Below are 23,905 nucleotides of genomic sequence, written 5' to 3'. Positions count from 1 at the left end.
TGACCCCTCCCCAGGGACTATGACATGTACCCAGATGTTCCTCATGGTTCGCCTATATATGGCATAGGGGTCCCGGGGGAACCCTCTCCCCCTTCTCCTCCTCCTCCAACCTCCAATTTAGATTATACATTTAGCTGTTTACTAATTTCACTAATTTCATTAATTTGTGTGAACTATGTGTACTACCTAGAGTTTTAGCATTTTTTATTTATTTATATATATATTGCATAAACCTATTGTTGTTTGGCAAATTTCCTAGAGCCATTTATCAATGAAGCTTACTGCGGAGCTTACTGTGATATAGCAGAGGGATCTATAGAATTTTTTTTTTACCTTAACAAACACTTTAAGTGAGAATCTTAAATTACTGACAATTGACTTATGCAAAGCAGGCAAAGGATATAAAGAAATAATAAAATAACACTTGCTTGCACTTAATTCTAACCAGTATATCATTAGGACTAGGGATGAGCCGAACACCCCCTGGTTCAGTTCGCACCAGAACCTGCGAACGGACCGAAAATTTGCGCGAACTTTAGAACCCCATTGAAGTCTATGGGACTCGAAATCAAAAGTGCTAAATTTAAAGGCTAATTTGCATGGTATTGTCCTAAAAAGGGTTTGGGGACCCGAGTCCTGCCCCAGGGGACATGTATCAATGCAAAAAAAAAGTTTTAAAAACTGACGTTTTTTTCGGGAGCAGTGATTTTAATGATGCTTAAAGTGAACAAAAAGTGAAATATTCCTTTAAATATCATACCTGGGGGGTGTCTATAGTATGCCTGTAAAGTGGCGTGTGTTTTCCATGTTTAGAACAGTCCCTGCACAAAATGACATTTTTAAAGGAATAAAAGTAATTTAAAACGGCTTGCGGCTTTAATGTAATGTCGGGTCCCAGCAATATGGATGAAAATCAGTGAGACAAACGGCATGGGTACCCCCCCAGTCCATTACCAGGCCCTTTGGGTCTTGTATGTTATTAAGGGGAACCCCGCACCCAAGTTAAAAAAAGGAAAGGCGTGGGGCCCCCAGGCCCTATATACTTTGAACAGCAGTATATAGGCGGTGCAAACAAGACAGGGACTGTAGGTTTGTTGTTAAGTAGAATCTGTTTGTAATTTTGAACTGGTACATTTTTAAAGTGTAGCTCCAGCCAAAAAATCTATTTTTAAGCTTTTTGGAAAACAGGGAAGGGTTATCACCCCTGTGACATTTGTTTTGCTGTCTGTGCACCTCTTCAGAAGATTTCACCTCACTCTCTGTCCCAATGACAAATGTTTTTTGACAATTTGTTTTTTTTTAGTGAAACAAGGATTGGTGATAAAGCATCAGTAGAGAAGAGACACGTTTTTCCCATATTAACTCTTACAGGAGAGAATTTCCCTTCCTAGGGGTAGATTTCATCTCACTTCCTGTTGTCTCCTTCCGTTTGCAAGTAGGAGTCGTTTGTAAGTTGGATGTTTGAAAGTAGGGGCCTGCCCTATATACTCTGCAGAAATTGCGACCTTAGGTGTTGGTGTTGCGACAACACTGTAAGCCCTCACAGTTACTCTTGATGGGCGCGGGAACGGGCTCTGCTGTGAAATATTAGATCAAGAATTGTAATTACATGCCCCTGTTGAACAGGGTCAGAAAAATTGGGCCTTTGGTGGTGGTGCTGGTGCCACAACACTGTAAGTCCTCACAGTTACTCTTGGTGGGCGCAGAAACGGGCCCTGCTGTGAAATATTGGATCAAGAATTGTAATTACATGCACCTGTTGAACAGGGGCAGAAAAATTGGGCCTTTGGTGATGGTGGTGTTGCCACAACACTGTAAGTCCTCACAGTTACTCTTGGTGGGCGCAGAAACGGGCCCTGCTGTGTAATATTAGATCAAGAATTGTAATTACATGTCCCTGTTGAACAGGGGCAGAAAAATTGGGCCTTAGGCACTGGTGCCACAACACTGCAGCCCCTCACAGATACTCTAGTTGGAGCGCAGGAATGAGCCCTCCTGCAAAATATTGCATCAAAAATTGTAATTACATGCCCCTGTTAAACAGGGGCTGAAAAATTGGGCCTTAGGCACTGGTGCTAGTGCCACAACACTGCAACCCCTCACAGATACTCTAGTTGGAGCGCAGGAACAAGCCCTGCTGCAAAGTATTGCATCAAAAATCGTAATTACACACCCCTGTTAAACAGGGACTGAAAAATTGGGCCTTAGGCACTGGTGCTGGTGCCACAACACTGCAACCCCTCACAAATACTCTAGTTGAGCGCAGCAATGTACCCTCCTTGCAAAATATTGCATCAAAAATTGTAATTACACGCCCCTGTTAAACAGGGGCTGAAAAACTGGGCCTTAGCCACTGGTGGCGGCGCCCAGAACCAAAAATATTCTTACAATCAGCATCATCATTGAGGAGGAAGAAGATAGTCACTCAGCATAACAGGATAGTCACTCAACATCAGCATTGGCAGTCTTGAAGGGATCTGACATTTCAAAAAAAATTATTCGGTTACATCAGCATCATGTGCTTGGTATCTGGGGTTGATCCAAGACTTATTCATTTTTATGAAGGTCAGTCGATCGACCTAGTCGGTGGACAGGCGCACCCTGTGATCGGTTACAAAGCCTCCAGCAGCACTGAATGTGCGTTCCGAAAGAACGCTGAATGCAGGACAGGCCAGTAGCTCAATTGCATACTGTGCAAGCTCTGGCCAGTTATCCATCCTCAAGACCCAGTAACCCAGAGGATTTTCGGTGGGAAAGGTGTCCAAGTCAGATCTTGCCCCTAGGTATTCCTGCACCATGTAAAACAGACGCTGGCAATGGTTGCTGGAACCGATCATACCTTGGGGCTGCGGACTAAAAAATTCTCTGGGAACGCACTGCACAGACCTCTGCAAGGCCTCCCAAAGATGTTTCATCCTCTGCTCCCTCTGCGATGGCAAGATAAGGTCCGCAACCTTACCCTTGTAATGTGGATCAAGGAGGGTTGCCAGCCAGTATTGATCCCTCTCCTTGATACCACGAATACGAGGATCCTTCCGCAGGCTTTGCAGGATCAGGGAGGCCATGCAGCGTAGGTTTGCTGAGGCATTCGGTCCGGAGTCTTCTGGGTCACTAAGGACGACATGATCCGCAGCCACCTCCTCCCAGCCACGTACAAGTCCATGGGTTTCTTGGGACTATAAATGATCCCTTTAAGACTGCTGCTGATGCTGAGTGCAAGGCTCCACCTCCATGCTGACACAATCCTCCTCTTCCTCCTCCTCCTCCTCGTTCTCTTCCTGTGTGATCGGCGGGCACACAGGAACACTGTCTGGATAAAGGGGGCCTTGAGAGCTAAGGATGTCCTCCCCCTATCCTGCCTCTGTTCTGCCTCAAGTGCCCTGTCCATTATTCCATGCAGCGTGTGCTCCAACAGGTGGACAAGGGGGACAGTGTCACTGATGCCTGCACTGTCACTGCTCACCATCCTCGTGGCCTCCTCAAATGATGACAGGACAGTGCATGCATCCCTGATCATGGCCCACTGGCGTGGGAAAAAAAAAAACAAGCTTCCGTGACCCTGTCCTGGTGCCATAGTCGCACAGGTACTCATTGATGGCCCTCTAATGCGTGTGCAGCTGCTGCAGCATGGCCAACATTGAGTTCCACCTGGTGGGCATGTCACCGATTAGGCGGTTCTTGGGCAGGTTAAATTCCTGCGGAAATGTACACAGACTTTCCTGGCCTGCCTCAGGACATTCTGTAAGCCCGGGTACCTGCCCAAGAACCGCTGCACCACCAAGTTAAGGACGTGAGCCAAACAGGGCACATGGGTCAGTTGTCCCTGTCGGAGGGCGGAGAGGAGGTTGGTGCCATTGTCACAAACCACCATACCTGCCTTAAACTGGTGTGGAGTCAACCAACTCTGAACCTGCCCCTGCAGAGCTGACAGAATCTCTGCCCCAGTGTGGCTCCTGTCCCCCAAGCACACCAGCTCAAGCACCGCATGGCATCTTTTGGCCTGCATGCTTGCGTAGCCCCTTGAACGCCGCTGGTTCTGAAGACAAATCAGCACAGGAAGAGGCCATGGAGGAAGAAGAAGAGGAGGGGGTGGAGGAGAGAGGTGTGGCAGAATCACCACTAGTAGTATTTTGGAGGCGTGGTGGTGGAACAACCTCCGACACTACTACACCCTGTCCTGCATCCTTCCCAGCTGCCAGAAGAGTCACCCAGTGCACGGTGAAAGATAGGTAATGTCCCTGTCCATGCCTGCTGGACCATGAGTCAGCGGTAATATGCACCTTACCGCTGACCGCCCTGTCCAGTAATGCCAAGACATTGCCTTCCACATGCCGGTAGAGAGCCGGAATCACCTTCCATGAGAAAAAGTGGCATTTGGGAACCTGCCACTGAGAAACTGCACATTCCACAAACTCACGGAAGGGGGCAGAGTCTATCAACTGAAAAGGCAGGAGTTGAAGTGCTAGCAATTTAGCCAAGCTAGCATTCAACCGCTGGGCATGTGGATGGCTGGGAGTGACCTTTTTTCGGCGGTGCAGCAGCTGGGGCAGGGAAATTTGCCTGGTACAATCTGACGTCAGTGTACTGGTAACAGATTGCCCCCAAGTACTTGGCTGTGACACACCTAATTCTACACCTTCATTCCTCTCAGTGCAGGTCTCAGAGTGGACTGAAGGTATAGTGGGGTTGGAGATCCCAGCTGATGAGGAGCAAGGAGAGGTCCTCTTTGTTCTTTGGTGTGGGTCTTTTAGGTATGCTTGCCAACGAACTGCATGGAAGGTCAACATATGTCTGGTCAAGCATGTGGTGGCGAAGCGGGAGATGTTTTGGCCACGTGAGATACGCTTGAGACATATGTTGCAAATAGCAGCAGTGGGATCTGATGCACTCGTCTCAAAAAAGGCCCACACCAAAGAACTTTTGGAATAACGTGCAGAGACAGCAGCGCCCTGCACATGCGGAGCTCTGTGGTGTGATGCAGTCGGTTTGCTGCCCTTAAGCTGGCCCCTGGAGGGCATCCTGCCTCGTTGGTGATGTGCCTCCTCCTCCTCTCTCCTATCAGGCACCCACGTGGAGCCAGTGACCTCATCATCCCATCCCTCCTCATCACTGGAGCAAATCTGGCAGTATGCTGCAACTGGGGGAACATGACTACCAGATTGTTGTCCTTCTTGGGCACCCCCTCTCTCTGGGCTCACGTTACTGCCTTCCTCTAGCAGGGTACCATCATCTGAGCCTTCAAAACGCTAGGCATCCTCCTGGAGCATGTACCCAACACTGTGGTTAAACAGTTTGGTGGACTCCTCAGGAGGACATGGTGGGGCTAGGGAAGGAGTGACTGATGCCATTGAGCCGTGGGAAGAGGCCGCGTTGGCAGCTGCTTTTCCAGACAAAGTACCCTGAGCCTGGGTGAGAGAGGATGAGGAGGATGAGGACGGCTTGGTCATCCACTCTACCAAGTCTTCTGCATGTTGCGGCTCAACACGGCCAGCTGCCGAAAAAAAGGACAAGCGTGTCCCACGACCAGCACTGTTGCCTCTGGACACAGAGCCTGCTTGCCCTCTTTTATTGGCTTGTGACTGTCTGCCTGTAGTATTATTAGTATGAGAACACCAGCAATTGTCTTCAGGTAGCTTTAGGTGCACACTGTGCAGAGGACGCAGTACGCTAACTGTAAATACTGTAGCTGCCTGCCTGTGGTATTACTAGGAGCAGAACAACAGCAGCTTTCTTCAGGTAGCTTTAGGTTCACACTGTGCAGAGGACGCACTACACTAACTTGTAAATACTGCAGCTGCCTGCGATAGTAATAGGATCAGAAGAACACCACCAATTTTATTCAGGTAGCTTTAGGTGCACACTGTGCAGAGGACACAGTACACTAACTCTAAAAACTGTAGCTGCCTGCCTGTGGTATTAATATAGGATCAGAAGAACACCACCAATTTTCTTCAGGTAACTTAAAGTGCACACTGTGCAGAGGACACAGTACACTAACTGTAAATACTGTAGCTGCCTGCCTGTGGTATTAATAGGAGCAGAACAACAGCAATTGTCTTCAGGTAGCTTTAGGTGCACACTGTGCAGAGGATGCACTACACTAACTTGTAAATACTGTAGCTGCCTGCCTGTGGTATTAATATAGGATCAGAAGAACACCACCAATTTTATTCAGGTAGCTTTAGGTGCACACTGTGCAGAGGATGCAGTACACTAGCTGTAAATACTGTAGCTGCCTGCCTGTGGTATTGATAATTGCTGTTGTTCTGCTCCTATCTCCAGGTAGCTTTAGGTGCACACTGTGCAGAGGACGCACTACACTAACTGTAAATACTGTAGCTGCCTGCCTGTGGTATTAATAGGATCAGGAGAACACCACCAATTTTCTTCAGGTAGCTTTAGGTGCACACTGTGCAGAGGACGCACTACACTAATTTGTAAATACTGCAGCTGCCTGCTGTACTGTACTAATAGGATCAGAAGAACACCACTCATTTTCTTCAGGTAGCTTTAGGTGCACACTGTGCAGAGGACGCACTACAGTAACTGTAAATACTGTAGCTGCCTGCCTGTGGTATTAATAGGATCAGGAGAACACCACCAATTTTCTTCAGGTAGCTTTAGGTGCACACTGTGCAGAGGACGTACTACACTAATTTGTAAATACTGCAGCTGCCTGCTGTACTGTACTAATAGGATCAGAAGAACACCACTCATTTTCTTCAGGTAGCTTTAGGTGCACACTGTGCAGAGGACGCACTACACTAACTTGTAAATACTACAGCTGGCTGCGATACTAATAGGATCAGAAGAACACCACTAATTTTCTTCAGGTAGCTTTAGGTGCACACTGTGCAGAGAGCGCACTACACTAACTGTAAATACTGTAGCTGCCTGCCTGTGGTATTAATATAGGATCAGAAGAACACCACCAATTTTATTCAGGTAGCTTTAGGTGCACACTGTGCAGAGGACACAGTACACTAACTCTAAAAACTGTAGCTGCCTGCCTGTGGTATTAATATAGGATCAGAAGAACACCACCAATTTTCTTCAGGTAACTTAAAGTGCACACTGTGCAGAGGACACAGTACACTAACTGTAAATACTGTAGCTGCCTGCCTGTGGTATTAATAGGAGCAGAACAACAGCAATTGTCTTCAGGTAGCTTTAGGTGCACACTGTGCAGAGGATGCACTACACTAACTTGTAAATACTGTAGCTGCCTGCCTGTGGTATTAATATAGGATCAGAAGAACACCACCAATTTTATTCAGGTAGCTTTAGGTGCACACTGTGCAGAGGATGCAGTACACTAGCTGTAAATACTGTAGCTGCCTGCCTGTGGTATTGATAATTGCTGTTGTTCTGCTCCTATCTCCAGGTAGCTTTAGGTGCACACTGTGCAGAGGACGCACTACACTAACTGTAAATACTGTAGCTGCCTGCCTGTGGTATTAATAGGATCAGGAGAACACCACCAATTTTCTTCAGGTAGCTTTAGGTGCACACTGTGCAGAGGACGCACTACACTAATTTGTAAATACTGCAGCTGCCTGCTGTACTGTACTAATAGGATCAGAAGAACACCACTCATTTTCTTCAGGTAGCTTTAGGTGCACACTGTGCAGAGGACGCACTACAGTAACTGTAAATACTGTAGCTGCCTGCCTGTGGTATTAATAGGATCAGGAGAACACCACCAATTTTCTTCAGGTAGCTTTAGGTGCACACTGTGCAGAGGACGTACTACACTAATTTGTAAATACTGCAGCTGCCTGCTGTACTGTACTAATAGGATCAGAAGAACACCACTAATTTTCTTCAGGTAGCTTTAGGTGCACACTGTGCAGAGGACGCACTACACTAACTTGTAAATACTACAGCTGGCTGCGATACTAATAGGATCAGAAGAACACCACTAATTTTCTTCAGGTAGCTTTAGGTGCACACTGTGCAGAGAGCGCACTACACTAACTGTAAATACTGTAGCTGCCTGCCTGTGGTATTAATATAGGATCAGAAGAACACCACCAATTTTATTCAGGTAGCTTTAGGTGCACACTGTGCAGAGGACACAGTACACTAACTGTAAATACTGTAGCTGCCTGCCTGTGGTATTAATATAGAATCAGAAGAATACCACCAATTTTATTCAGGTACCTTTTGGTGCACACTTTGCAGCGGACACAGTACACTAACTCTAAATACTGTAGCTACCTGCCTGTGGTATTAATAGGAGCAGAACAACAGCAATTTTCTTCAGGTAGGTTTAGGTGCACACTGTGCAGAGGACGCAGTACACTAACTGTAAATACTGTAGCTGCCTGCCTGTGGTATTAATATAGGATCAGAAGAACACCACCAATTTAATTCAGGTAGCTTTAGGTGCACACTGTGCAGAGGATACAGTACACTAACTGTAAATACTGAAGCTGCCTGCCTGTGGTATTGATAGGAGCAGAACAACAGCAATTGTCTCCAGCTAGCTTTAGGTGCACACTGTGCAGAGGACGCACTACACTAACTGTAAATACTGTAGCTGCCTGTGGTATTAATAGGATCAGAAGAACACCACTAATTTTCTTCAGGTAGATTTAGGTGCACACTGTGCAGAGGACACAGTACACTAACTGTAAATACTGTAGCTGCCTGCCTGTGGTATTAATAGGAGCAGAACACCACCAATTTTCTTCAGGTAGCTTTAGGTGCACACTGTGCAGAGGACACAGTACACTAACTGTAAATACTGTAGCTGCCTGCCTGTGATATTAATATAGGATCAGAAGAACACCGCCAATTTAATTCAGGTAGCTTTAGGGTGCACACTGTGCAGAGGACACAGTACACTAACTGTAAATACTGTAGGTGCCTGCCTGTGGTATTAATAGGATCAGAAGAACACCACTAATTTTCTTCAGGTAGCTTTAGGTGCATGCTGTGCAGAGGACGCACTACACTAATTTGTAAATACTGCAACTGCCTGCGGTACTGTGCTAATAGGATCATAAGAACACCACCAATTTTCTTTAGGTAGCTTTAGGTGCACACTGTGCAGAGGACGCACTTCACTAACTTGTAAATACTGCAGCTGCCTGTGATACTAATAGGATCAGAAGAACACCACCAATTTTCTTCAGGTAGCTTTAGGTGCACACTGTGCAGAGGACGCACTACAGTAACTTGTAAATACTGCAGCTGCCTGCGGTACTGTACTAATAGGATCAAAAGAACACCACCATTTTTCTTCAGGTAGCTTTAGGTGCACACTGTGCTGAGGACGCACTACACTAATTTGTAAATACTACAGCTGCCTGCTGTACTAATAGGATCAGAATAACTCCACCAATTTTCTTCAGGTAGCTTTAGGTGCACACTGTGCAGAGGATGCACTACACTTACTTGTAAATACTGCAGCTGCTTGCGGTACTGTACTAATAGGATCAGAAGAACACCACTAATTTTCTTCAGGTAGCTTTAGGTGCACACTGTGCAGAGGACGCACTACACTAACTTGTAAATACTGCAGCTGCCTGTGGTACTGTACTAATAGGATCAGAAGAACACCACTAATTTTCTTCAGGTAGCTTTAGGTGCACACTGTGCAGAGGACGCACTACACTAACTGTAAATACTGTAGCTAATAGGAATAATAGGATCAGAAGAACACCAGCAATTTTCTTCAGGTAGCTGTAAATACTGTAAAAACACCTGCCTGCCTGTCAGTAGGAAGAGAATAACAGGAACGGATCTAGTTAAACTGAATACAGTGTATATATATATATATAACACCTAGGATGTATATATATACACAATACATTGTAAGTGCAGCTAACTGACTCGCCTGCCTACTCTATCTAACTTAAATCAAATGACACTGTCTCTCAGTCTATCTATCTCTCTCTCAACACCGGAACACACTACACAGGGCCGCCGTGCAGGCGGCCTTATATAGTGTGGGGCGTGTACTAAACCCCCTGAGCCATAATTGGCCAAAGCCACCCTGGCTTTGGCCAATTAAGGCTCTCTGTACAGATGGCGCCGTGATTGGCCAAGCATGCGGGTCATAGTGCATGCTTGGCCAATCATCAGCCAGCAATGCACTGCGATGCCGCAGTGAATTATGGGCTTTGACGCACCACTCGAATTTGGCGCGAATGGCCCATATCGTTTGTACGACCGGATATACGATGTTCGAGTCGAACATGGGTTCGACTCAAACACGAAGCTCATCCCTAATTGGGACATGAAGATGGAACTGTTCAAGTTAAAAAAAGACCTGCAATTTGAAGGAAATTTCAGAATAGAACTGCTTTAAGACTGGGCATACAGTATATGGAAAAAATGCTGGCCATACCATTGCAAAGAACTGGCATAAATAATTGATAAATGTCCTGAGAGTGATGGTAAACCGCCACACTATGCAGGACTGCTGTGTTGTTTGCAAAAACATAATAAACACCTAGTGGTATATTTATGAATCATGATTCTGACATTCACCAAACATTCACTTCAGGTGGCAGTGATTGAATCACCACCAGTAAATGGCGAAAGTCATATTCACTAATTTGTAGATATACCTCTTGGATAAGCTAGAAAGAAAGAAAATATTTACAGAAAATAAATGTTAAAAAAAAGACAATAAGCAACAGCAAAATAAATGGGATTAAAAGTGAAGTAGTACTTAACAAGAACTTAGCAAAGTAGATCCAATTTGAGGTATCAAAGTCACTGTCTTTTGATAGTTTTGATAGAGACGAGAACTATGGAGCTGCAGATGCAGCCATCCTTTCTGGTCCATGGCACAATTTACAGAAATAACACAACCAATCAAAGGGCCTGCTGCAGGGTGTGGAGATGTTTTATGATGTTCCTTAATGTCATCTCTTCAAATGATATCTATGCTTTCAGAAGACAATGTTTCACCATCCAACAACCAATATATTAGTAAAAAGAATAAAATTATGATTCGAAAGAGACCAAATATGGTAAATAAATCAATGCATAGTTTGTTTGGGAGATCATTCTTCACCAGAAATTTAAGATTTCCATTCTCACCACTCAGTTTGGGGTAACTTTAGAAAATTACTTTAGAAAATGATCCAAAACATACCTAAAACCCACCATGAAATACTTAAATTAAAAAGTTTATTTAGGAATATTTCAAAGCTATGCTGCCAAAAAACCCTTTCAAGTATTTTAGTGGCCATTCTATATAAACCTTTCTCAACCGTTTTAACACAAAGAAACCCTTTAAATAATTTTCATGTCTCCCTGCTTTCATTTTTACATCTACAGTTCCAAGTACATTAGTGTGATCAGTTAATTGTAAACAGAAGGACCTAATAAAATAATAGTAATTTGACAACCATGGCATACCATTTTTAACACCCCTCTTCTCTATAAGATAAAACAAATACCAGTAATAATAATGAAGCTAATAATAATAATATTTGGCCAGAAAAGAAACACAAGTAGTGAAAATTGTAGTATCACGTCCATTGGTGTTGAGTGGAGAAATACCCCCTTTCATTGGATGTAGGTGAAAAAGTCAAAAGTGAATAAATGAAGTTGTCAACAGTAAGTATTTTATATTCTTTGAGTCATTTGTGATGCTTGTTAGAATAATACATTTATTAATAGTTTGTGTGCTGTCACCCCTTTATAATTTTGAATCTCATTTTCCTACTCTTGCTTTGTTACAGGGTTCAGAAAGACAAGAAACATCAATAGACTCTGAGACTGAAGAAGCCACAACAGCAGAAACTGAAAGTGAAATAAATCCATAAAGAAACTGAGAACATTTATCCCATGTTGACTTATCGCATTGCTTAGTAAACACAGTGCTGTAATCCCTTTATTCATTTAGCCAAAAACTGACCTAACAAGACAGTAGAATACATTATACCCATCTTTCATTGTTCTTCTAGTCTCTAGTCTGCATCTATATTTACTCTTTGTCCTAAATTTTTGCCAGCTGTCTTTTTCTTGCAGTCTTTGAGATGTTTAAGAATATCTTCCCTCCTCATGTGTTTTGTGGCATCATCTTCCTTTCATAGCTACTGAGTACCTGCTATGTGGCTAGTTCTGCCTAGTTTTGTCCATGTTTTTTCTTTCTTTTTTGGCTTCCTGGTCCTTGTTTTGCTCTAGGCACCTTTTACTTATATTCTATTTTTTCTTCCTTATCTATAATTGTCCTTCTTGGGCCCCTCTGCCTTAGATGTGTCTTTTTTCTCAGCCCTCCAGCATTTTGGGAATACCTGACTACTTTTTTCATTTACCTGTCAAAAACAAAATATTTTATATTTTTAATTAAATAGTAGATGACTAAATTTAACTTGCTCTTTCCCCATACTGGGGGCCACATGACAATTTTTTTCAGTCTGCTGATTCCTAATAATTGCTTCCTGCTTGTTACATATTCCCCCCATACTTCAAAATACCGTATATTTTTCTGGTGGGCTGATGGCAGTTTTGAGTGGAAGGAAATGAATGGGAGTCAGGTACATACTTTATATATTTAAAAAAAGTTAAAATGAATTTATGATATTAACGATTATTTCTGAAGCCAATGGGGCTGCTGATATGCACAGTCAATTATCTCAGAAACAAGACACAAGAACCTGTTGCACGCCCCTGTGTTAAAAAAAAACTTTAGGGAACCTGTCAAAAGCATGTTTTGACATGCTGAAGAAGAAAATAAGGTCTGATCTTTTTAAACTTACACACATACATATATTATAGACATGGAGGTCCCATAAATAGTGAGAAAGTCTGAAAAAAATGAGGAAAGTGACAAAGTCATTTTTTAACTATAATCAGGGATTGTGATGAATCTGTCTGTTTCTGGAAACCATCCAATAATATATTCATATATTCTAGTGAGAAAGTCTGATTGGTTTTCTGAACTTTTGTCAGAATTAGGTGATATGATTATTGACATGCAAGTTGTGATTAGCTAAGTTCAAGTCCTGTGAACATTAGAGTACTACTGGTACTGGTTCTGGCAGTGAAGTCTGCTGCTTATCAGTTGCAGATATGGGCCTATGGCTTTATTTCCTGGCATCAGGATTTCCAAAATTTTACTTTATTTTGGTTTTCTTTGTTCAAGCCTTACATGTCTCCTAATAACCTTTATTGGCCTAGCAACCCCTGTTCTTCATTGCCCTTACCAATAGGATTTTTGCCTTTTACTCTGAAAGGTTCACTAAAACATATTAGCACAAATAAGGATTGATTGGAATGAACATCAGCTCTACCTTTTTTCTTTTTTCTTTACTCTACTGCTTGTGAATTGGACCCTTTTTCATCTTTTATAAACCGCGATATTAAAGAATAAATAATTCATCATTGCCACACTTTTGATTGTATACTTTATGTCCTTATAGTTTCCTCAAATAATATTTGCACATTTAAACTCTTCTAAAAAAAACACTATACAGTATACTGTATATATAGGGACCGCATTCCATTTTCTTAATAAATTTGATTACACTACCAATATAAAGCTGCTTTATTTACAGGTGTGTGTACTATGTTCAATAAATGGGGGTTGATTTGGGCAGAAAGAGAGGGACATTTGCATGTTTAGGAGCGATTATGCATAGACATCTTGGGAAGACAAGTTATTTGCATCTAAACTTCTTTCATTCATATATGTAGCGTGTTGCAAAATTCTTGCTATTTATAGAATTGATAATATAATGCACATATTTTAAATACAGAATTAACATTTGTTAGGGGACTCATATCTATAAATAAGAATATAAGCATAGTAGGTAAATCATTAGTGCAGTTAAAGGCTTTTTAACCCCCCTGATTAAGGGAACATACAAAATGTATATATAATGTATTTATATATTTATAGAAATGTAATGATTAAAGAAAGAGAAATAAAATAATTAGTCCTCTCTAATTTTTAAGATCAATAAGAAATGTTGGTCTCTCCTTAAAGTGGTTCTAAAGGCAGAAGGTTTTTTACCTTCATGCATTTTGTGCATGAAGGTAAAAAATCTTCTGCATGCGGCTTCCCCAGCCCCCCCATACTTATCTGAGCCTGATCTCGATCTAGCTCTGTGCCCAAGAGCAGCGGCTCTCTCCGCTTTCTTTCTCCACACTGGACAGGGAAGCAGCAGCACCATTAGCTCCTTCTGCAGTCAATCACAGCCAGTGAGCAGAGGGGTGGGGGTGGCCAGGCTGCACTATGTGTGTCAATGGACACATAGGGATGGATTTGTTAAAACTGGAGTATACAAAATCTGGTGCAGCTTTGCATAGATACCAATAAGTTTCCAGGTTTTATTGTCAAAAATTATTTGCTGTAGTTAGAAGCTGATTGGCTGTCGTGCACAGCTTTACCAGATCTTGCACTCTCCAGTTTTAGTAAATCAACCCCATAGAGTGCAGCTTGGGATCGAGACTGCACAAGTGCCCCTCCGGTTTGGGGGAGTAACAAGGAGTGCCTGCAGGGGACCCCAGAAGAGGAGGATTGGGGCTGCTCTGTACAAAACCATTGCACAAAGCAGGTATGACATGTTTGTTATTTTTTTTTTATAATTTTAGGTTTGCAATAGCTTTAAAGCAACCTATGTCTTTAGTAAAGCTATAAATCTACCACTTACTCAATAAGGAAGACACCTCCATGTACCTGAATGTCTTTTTATTTTTTATGTAGAGCCACCCATGACCATTAATAATTGGGCTGCTCTGTTATTTAAAAGGTTCTGTGGTTGCTGCTCCTTTCACCCCAGGTTCACATCTATGTGGCCGCGGTTGATGCGTTTTTCCGTGTGTGATGTGTTTTTGCATGCAGTTTTCATGCGTTTGGCATTTTTCTTTCTCTTTAGCACACTGAATAGCTTGTTGTTAAGGAGCAGGCCGGGAAACTGACAACCGATAAGTCATCAGCTGGCAGTGGGGTTCCCCGCTGATAGCTGAATGTAAAAAAAAAATTGCTGGCAATAAAAAAATCAGCAAAAAATAGCATGGGGTCCCCCGCAACTTAGGGTCTGGTATGGAGTCCGAGGGCAACCCCACACCAAAATGTAAAAAAATGGTGTGGGGTCCCCTCCAAAATCCATAGCTGACCCTTATCTGAGCATGCAGCCCGGCAGGTCAGGAAAGGGAGGGGACAAGCGAGCACCCCCTCTCCTCAACTATACTAGGCCACATGCCCTCAACATAGTACCCCTACCCATTCACCAAAAAAGTGAAAAAAGAAAAAGACACTACATTGATCAATAACATCACCCGTCACCACCTCCGACCTGAAAAAAGAATAACTCAGCTTGAAGTCTCCCGTCGTCTGCCTGCTCCGCCAAAAGTTCTTAAATAGCTGGGCACCTTGTGATATTGGCAGCCTAGCATACAGCGACTGATGACGTCACAGGGGCGATGCCACCAGGTGACATTGCCAGGTGGCCCCACCCCTTAGCTATTTAAGAACTGTCAGATAGCAGAGCAGACAAACGGTGGGAGCCTTCAGCAGAGCAAAGCTTTTTTCTTTTTGAGTCGGCGGTGGCGGCGGGTGTCATGATTGACGATGAATCTACATCGGGGGACATTTATTTTTTATTTGTTAATAAAGGACTCATCAAAAACTTGTGCTGTCTTTACTCACTTTGTACACTTGTACACCCCATACTCGTTCACAAGGGGGGCCGGGATCTGGGGGACCCCATGCTATTTTTTTGCCGATTTTTTTATTACCGGCAATTTTTTTTTAAAATTTACATTCGGCCTGCTCCTTAACAACCAGCTATACACAGTTAATCATGGAGAAAAAAACAACGCAAATCGCATATAAAAACGCATCTAAAAAAGCAACACTTGCACTTTTGGTGCGTATCCATTGAAGTCTATTACACACAAAACGCAATCTGCTGCGGGAAAAAAGGTCCCTGACCCTTTCCAAAAATGCACCGGCTGAAAAATGCATATCTGTGAACATGTACCATAAGAAACCATGTAGGGAGTTTCTGCATACTGCAAAAAAAAATGCATAGGTGTGAACCTAGGGTTGAGGTGGATTACATTTCACTGCTACATCCAACAAAAAGAACAATTTTTAGAAAAGTCAGTAATATTAGCGTTTTAGTTGGGGTTACAATAGGTGAACCCAAAAAGATGAAGGTTAATCAGCTTATCAAAATAAATTTTTTTAAATCAGGGAAATGCAAACCATGCATGTATATTAAAAAAAAAACAACAACAAACTTGCCTGACCTGTGATACACAGTAGATACAATATACAAACATGATGTGCACTGCACATATAACATAGATCGTATCTAAATTATAGTTACATATTTGCTTGTTGCAGAAGTTATACATTTTTAGTTTAGGGTATTATATCTCGTGAGTAAATATTGTATGATTTCATTATCCATTGCATGCATTGCTAGTTCCTTGCTGTACTGCTATCTTATTGATGGATTTATCTCATGATTATGTTTCTTAATGAACAATGAGATGAAAATCCCTCCAACAATGGATACATATCACCCTATACAACACAGACAGAGCTGGCTCACCTCTACTGACAGAAACGGCCTCAATTGCTTTTTGTGCACTTTTTAAAGCCTATAGTTGTGCAGAGAGTATATAAGAGACAACTGCCAGAGAAAAACTGTGATTAGCAGACCAGTAAACAAGCCAAAATGGGAAAGGTAAGATTTATTATACAGTATAATATATATTCTTTTATAATATGTATACTTTTACACATCTTTCCATGTTTCTTTTTACATCTAATAAAGGAAATAATTATTGCAGCATATATGCAAAATACTGAGCATTTATATACACCACACCAAAAGAAATTTAAAGCGAAGACAACTAGTTTGATTTTAACCACAGATTTGATTAGTTGCAAAGGGGAGCATAGTTTTGTTTTAATTAGTTCTATCAGATTTATTATCAGAATTCTATTAGTTTTGTTTTAATTAGTTCTATCAGATTTATTATCAGACTTCCATTAGTTTTGTTTTAATTACCAGTAGTTCTATTGGAAGAGATCATTACTGACCTGTTCTTATACCTATTATCGGTGTACATGAAATATATATAGCATATTGTAAATATTTTAATTTAATCCGTAAAAATCTCACATACATTGTGGCCCAATAATACTTCTATATATAATAAAAATTAATATAAAACCTCCCAGTAATATGTTAGTATGCTTGTGTACAACAACATTAGAGCGTTTTTACAGCTGAAAAACTCCTCTTCAAACCCACTAGTTCTGGGTTTTTTCCAGCCAGAAAACACCCCTGCCAAAAAATAAAGCTAAAAGCCTATGTGTGCATGAGGAGATAAAAGGAATGGATGGCTGCACACCGAGGTAGTGATGAATCTCTTTATTGTAAAATCTGTAACATGAATAACACCACAGGACAGGTAAACAGGTACAGGTAGATGCGTTTGCGCGTCTACCTGTACCTGTTTGCCTGTCCTGTGGTGTTATTCATGTTACAGATTTTACAATAAAGAGATTCATCACTACCTCGGTGTGCAGCCATCCATTCCTTTTATCCCAATTGCAAGGCTGGCGAGCTGAGGCTAGCACCCCTGGGAGGAGTCCATTCCCTAGCCTACCTGGTTCCATCACTCACCTGGAGCGGCATGCAGGAAAAAAAAACGCCTGAGGCCAAAAACAGCAACTGTAGTGCAGTGTGCATGAGGCCTAATGTGAATTTTATCTGCTGTTAGAGATCCTCGTGGTGGTTTGTAGGAAATTGTAGCTTTTGCCACACATACAGATTGTTAATTTAGACATTTGACAAGAATGCAGATCATACTCAATCAAATGCAAAAAAGAGTCGGGAAAGTTTAGAATTTTACTACCATTTAGGCTCAATAAGAGCGATTTACCCTCACTTCCTGTCCTGCAGCAACGGTTTTGCCAGATTGGAAGTATGAGATAATTTGCAAGAGAGGCACAGACAGAAGTACAAATCTGACAGAAATTCTAGCCTTACCCAGATAGCAGTAAAAACACAGCAGGGGTTCTAACATTCCCAACCATTCCCACATTCCCACCCCAAGTCTTGGGGCAGAAGAATAAGCTGTAGTACCTAGTCCTTGTTCCCTTAGCAGCTAATGCTCTCCTCTTCTCTCCAGTGCTCAGGGTTATGGTTGGGCCCTCGTTGTCCTTACATATAATGCAGAGCTTCAGAGTGTGACTGATGGACAGAGAGTTGTTGAGAAGTGGCTAGGGAGGACCGGTCACACAAAGTAGTGGAAGTCTAAAGATAAGGTAAGTATTAAGCTGGCCATACACGGTTAGAAAGATCTGTCAAACGTGCATGCGATAACGCCATCATTGTATCAATAGATGTCACCCAATTATCAACATATTATTGTATAGTACATTTTCCGTCGATCGATTACATGATCCCGGGTTACATTTTAACACACGCATGTGCTGTAGATTTGTTTGAACGTTTTTTGATCGATTCTACCGCTAATGTTTCGAAAATTGTTTGTTTCAGCACAAAAAAATCCGACATGTTGGTTTGTTTTTTTTGGGCTAAAACTTTGCATTTTTGATAATCAAAATTAGCCCACTAACGTTTCGGGAGTCGAGCAATCAAGCGTTTCGAACACTTTTTCAAGCGATTTTCTAACCATGTATGGCCAGCATACCAGCTAATTCCTTTATCCATAGATTTAACAGGCATTTAACCCTTGCAGTGGGAGCAGCTCCACTGCAAGAGTACATTTCTTCTTCTGTCGAGAATGGGGCTTTAATAAAGAGAGAGGGGGGAAAGGTTTGAACCAGTCATCAGAAAAAGAGACAAGGGTACATAAAGAAGAGGGCAGAAAAGATCTATAGTGGGACACACATTGCAAGAAACCTGGGGAGGGGTTAGAACCTCTGAGAGGTTATTTTATTGTTGTCTATGCAGTAAAATGAGAAAATTTGAAATTTTCCCTTATGTCTTGTGTTCTTGATAACAATTTCAAATTTTTATTGCATTTTAGTTTATAGGTACTACTTTATATAAATTCTTGATAGTTTGTTTTTTTCTTGTCCCTTTAATCCCTGGCCAGATCATCTTCTACGAGGACAGTAACTTTCAGGGTCGCTCTTATGAGTGTAGCTCTGATAGCTCTGACTTGCTTTCCTTCTTTAACCGCTGTGGATCAATCCGGGTTGAACATGGAAACTGGATGGTCTACGAGTTTCCAAACTACAGGGGATGCCAGTTTTTCTTAAAAAGAGGGGAATATCCTGATTTTGAAAAATGCTTGGGCTTCGGGGACTCTATCAGATCCTGTAGGATTATCCCTCAGGTAAATATTTTAGGAAATATGCCCTAATTAGTTTTTTCCACATGCTGTCTGCTTTAATATCATGTGCAATTTTTATGACACGGGGGGATTAAATAGGCATCACAATAAAAGTTCTGTTTTTAAACCAATACAAATATTTCAGTTGATGAGAATTACAGCAGGGTGATCTGCTACTTGAGTCAATATACACTATATTTCCAAAAGTATTGGGACACCCACGCACATGAACTTTAATGGCATCCCAGTCTTGGTCTGTAGGGTTCAATATTGAGTTGGCCCAATCTTTGCAGCTATAACTGCTTCAACTCTTCTGGGAAGGCTGTCCACACAGTTTAGGAGTGTGTCTAAGGGAATGTTTGACCATTCTTCCAGAAGCGCATTTGTGAGGTCAAGCACTTATGTTGGACGAGAAGGCCTGGCTCGCAGTTGCCGCTCTTATTCATCCCAAAGGTGTTCTATTGGGATGAGGTCAGTGCAGTGCAGGCCAGTCAAGTCCTGATCTCAACCCTACACCTTTGGGATGAATTAGAGCAGAGACTGTGAGCTAGGTCTTCTCGTCCAACATCAGTGCCTGACCTCACAAATGCGAGGTCAAACATTCCCATAGACAAACTTCTAAACCTTGTGGACAGCCTTTCCAGAAGAGATGAAGCTGTTATAGCTGCTAAGGGTGGGCAGCTATAATGCCTTGTAATCCACTTTTTAGAAAATACACCGTATGTAAAAAGGTGTTATTCAGTAAGTCATGAACACCCACCTTTCAATATTGAGCCCTGCGGGCTAAGACTGGGATGCCATTTAAGTTAAGGTGCGTGTAAAGGCAGGTGTCACAATACTTTTGGCAATATAGTGTATGTTAGAAGCTTTTGAATGATTCCTCCCATAACCAAAATACCAATGAGACTTTAGTTTTAACATTTTAAAATACAGGAAAATCAACAGTGTGACAGTGCTGTTTAGGTAACTAAATTATTATTTCTTATTTACAAATGATGCCTTGTAATTCACTTTTTAGAAAATACACCGTATGTAAAAAGGTGTTATTCAGTAAGTCATGAACACCCACCTTTCACTATGGCCACAAATCATTATGGTACTGCAGCACATTATGTGTGGTAAACACTCTTTAGCCCACAGAAATTTGTCCCTGCCATTAAAAGAGACTTATTGTTTGTGTATGCCTCCCAGCCTTAGGCCAAATGTTTCCAATTTTTCCTTGTATGTGATCCAATAACCTACCAAACTGTCTACACCAAGACAGTTCCTACAGCATCAACCTGGAAGTGCTCAAGATATAACATTGTCAGTTTGACTGTCATTGTCCAAGTATTATGGGCAATGGGTATGAGAATGGGTACAGACGGTTGTTCAGATATCTAATGCCTCTCTTATTAGAACATAAAATCCCTTTATGGGAAGTGGGTTCAGAGCCATATGTACTAGCAGCAGAGGCATCATTGGTGGTGCTTGATCACTTTGGGGTAATCAGAGGACCCTATGTATAGTTATTGGGCCCATCAGAGAAATATTGACCTCTCTAATAGGGATGATGTATGTATTAAAATGTTTGCACTGTCTCTCTAATAGGGTAATGTATTTATTACAATGTGTGTATATATATATATATATATATATATATATATATATATATATATATATATATATATATATATATAGCATAGGCATTCTTGTAACATTTGCAGGTTTTAGATTGAAAGGTTCTAGATGCTCTTTGTTGGATGAGTGAATGCATTTTACTGACGTATTCCTTTAGAATACCCAGTTCTTTTTTCATGATATTATTGAATGTTTTACACTGATATATATTCTGTCAGCCAAAACTGCATACATTATCCATGTCAGTAAGTTACTAAATTGTGATGCTGAATAACAACCATGACACAGACAAGGAGTTATCAACTGCTTAACATGAAACTGCAGTAAAAGAAGCTTTTCTTATATACCGTAGTTTAGGGAGGGTAAGAGTTGGAACGTCTTTGAATAATTAAAGTTGTTCTGGTGTCAGGGGTGGGAATCCCCCTGTCTTTTGGGAGATTTCCCCTTATTTTCCATTGTGTCTATGTATTTAGTGGTTTTTGGGTGTGATACCTTAAAAAAATCTTACTGCATCCTTGGTACGGTTTCTAGTAAAGTACAGGATTAAAAACAGCATATAAAACATTCAGCGGCATGTACCCTCACTTTGCTAAGAGAACACTCTCTACTCCTTTAGTAAATGCACCTTATAAGTGCAGCAAGATTTGCACTGTCAGATCACTCATTTTTTTATGTTAATGCATTTTACCCACAGGGACAAATTCATGGTGGACACCAAAAGACTGATGTATTTTAGTTTATTTATCAAAATCCTTATTTTAAAACAATCATTATTATTTTAAATTTATACGTTTTCTTTAAAGCTAAACTCAGGACAAACAAATGCGAAATTGAAATACATTTATGTGAATAATTTCACCTGGCAGAATATTTGTGATTTTCTTAAGATAATTTTCTAATTCACATACCCCTGCCACATTCAAAAGGGTGACACCACTTTGTTTTATGCATTAAGACTTTTCTCAAAGTTATTTAGCTGCATGCTTGTTCTAGGTTTGTCACTCAGAAATACTGGGACCAGATACAGCCAGGAAATAAGCATGACCAATGTAAGGTATACAGCTATATCATCACTCTTGTTCCAGCTTCCTGATTGGACGATGATGACCAGCAGCACACTGATTAAGTAAAATATGTGCTCCGCCTCGCTGTAAGCATGTCACCTGTGTTAGACTGACAACACATACAATGCAACAGAGACTATTTGGCCAAAACTGCTTGTCCTTCCTCTCTCCTGAGCTCTGTTAGGCAGGGGATTCCAGTAGGCTGATATACAGTAAAGGCAAAGTTAGATACTTATACCAGCTGTATTTGAAATATGTGCAATGATTTTTTAAGAACTACATATCTGACTTACAGTAAACGGTGATTATTGTATCTGCTTGAGGTTCAACTTTAGGGTTATCTTTATTTTATCAGAACACAATACTGAAATTCTAACACTTGCTTACTGTCATGATATGTTGCATTTAGAAAATACAAAACACTGTATAACAACCAGACACAGAAAGTTGCGTGGAAACAAAAATAAGTGTAGCGCTAACATAAACGACCATAAATGTCTAACATGAAGATATAGTCCAAGGACTGGTAGACCTCTAGGTACAAATTAGACAAAAGTCCAAAGGCTAATAAACCTCTAGGCACAAATTAGACAAAAGTCCTCCATATTTGAGTGGTTCCTAATAAATGATAGTCCATAGAAATTCGTAACTTCATATGTGGAACATATCAATGGGTGCATAACATCTGAAGTGAAGAAAACACCACCACCGACAATAAGGAGGCTTACAGATCAATTGGACCCAAAGAGACATACGCCTAGTTGGGTCAAAACAGGCTTAGGTGGTAGGCAGCTGTGGGAGATCCGGAAAGGTTGGAAGGATGGAGGTCCTAAGATGAACTGTGGACCGGTGTGTCTCTCAAGATGATGTCAGAAGACAGGTGTCAGTAACAATAGATGAAAAGGAGAAAAGGAAAGGCCACATAGTGTAAATCCATAAATAAGGTAACAAATTTATTAAAAACCAGGAAATACACTCACATGTAAATCTTTTTAAAATCAGCGCTGAAACATATGGCGCAGTGGGGTCCTAGTGGGTAGCCTTAATAGCCTTTGGACTTTTGTCTAATTTGTACCTAGAGGTCTATCAGTCCTTGGACTATATCTTCATGTTAGACATTTATGGTCGTTTATGTTAGCGCTACACTTATTTTTGTTTCCTTTCTATTTGCATACATCATACTGGCTGTGTTAGCTGCTTATTTTCCTCCCCCAGGGCAGCGCAGAATTATTTGGTATATTTTTTCTCACAGAAAGTTGCGTATTGTTCTTCATTCATACCTGTATGCTTTATGTGCGTTTTGGGTGTGACGTGTTAAAAAATATGCTGCTTGCTGTATTTTTGATGCACTTTCATAAAACTGCATGTTACTGTATATAGTGTTCAATTCTAGTGCACCTAAAACACACCTAAAATGCATCTAAAATGCCATTCACAGATGTGAACCAGCCATTAGTGATGGTGCAGCTTTCCATATAGCTGAATAGCTGGGTTCTGTACAGTGACTCTCTTTGCGCAAAGCTTTTTCTTTCTGAAACCTGTTTAACATCTATATGTCTCTTTCAGCAAACTTCATGCAAGATTAGGATATATGAGAGAGAAGACTTCAAAGGTCAGATGATGGAGTTTACTGAAGATTGCCCACAAGTATTTGAAAAATTCCGCTATCATGACATCCACTCCTGCAATGTTCTTGACGGACACTGGATCTTCTATGAGGAGCCCAACTATAGAGGACGTCAGTACTACCTGAGACCTGGAGAGTACAGGAGATACAGCGACTGGGGGGGTGTTAACAGCAGGGTTGGTTCTTTCCGAAGAGCCGTAGACTTACACTAAATTAATAAACAATGCACAATTTTAAATGCTGCTAATAAAATATTTTACTCCTTAAAAATGGATGTATTTGTATGCTATTTAGTGCA

General features: G+C 41.4%; 2 protein-coding genes across 4 annotated transcripts in view; both read left to right on the top strand.

The window, feature by feature from the left end:
- LG06H2orf80 (linkage group 06 C2orf80 homolog) overlaps positions 1-13,507 on the top strand; it is a 134,032-nt gene extending 120,525 nt beyond the window's left edge. For all 3 annotated transcript variants that reach the window (XM_073633417.1, XM_073633416.1, XM_073633415.1), the window contains exon 9: positions 11,706-13,507. In XM_073633417.1, coding sequence (XP_073489518.1) covers positions 11,706-11,789 — 84 coding nt within the window. In that variant the 3' untranslated portion in view covers positions 11,790-13,507. The remainder of the gene's footprint in view (positions 1-11,705) is intronic.
- A 2,966-nt stretch (positions 13,508-16,473) lies between these two features.
- LOC141146808 (gamma-crystallin-1-like) lies at positions 16,474-23,871 on the top strand. Its single transcript, XM_073633419.1, has 3 exons — positions 16,474-16,667; positions 19,057-19,299; positions 23,547-23,871. Exons 1-3 carry the CDS (start codon positions 16,659-16,661, stop codon positions 23,817-23,819), a joined length of 525 nt encoding a protein of 174 aa, XP_073489520.1. The 5' UTR covers positions 16,474-16,658; the 3' UTR covers positions 23,820-23,871.
- Positions 23,872-23,905: the final 34 nt, after the last annotated feature.

Source organism: Aquarana catesbeiana, linkage group LG06, assembly GCF_042186555.1.
Source record: "Aquarana catesbeiana isolate 2022-GZ linkage group LG06, ASM4218655v1, whole genome shotgun sequence".
NCBI lineage: Eukaryota > Metazoa > Chordata > Amphibia > Anura > Ranidae > Aquarana > Aquarana catesbeiana.
The sequence above is the reverse complement of the archived record's forward strand: the minus strand, read 5'-3'. Positions and strand labels throughout refer to the sequence as shown.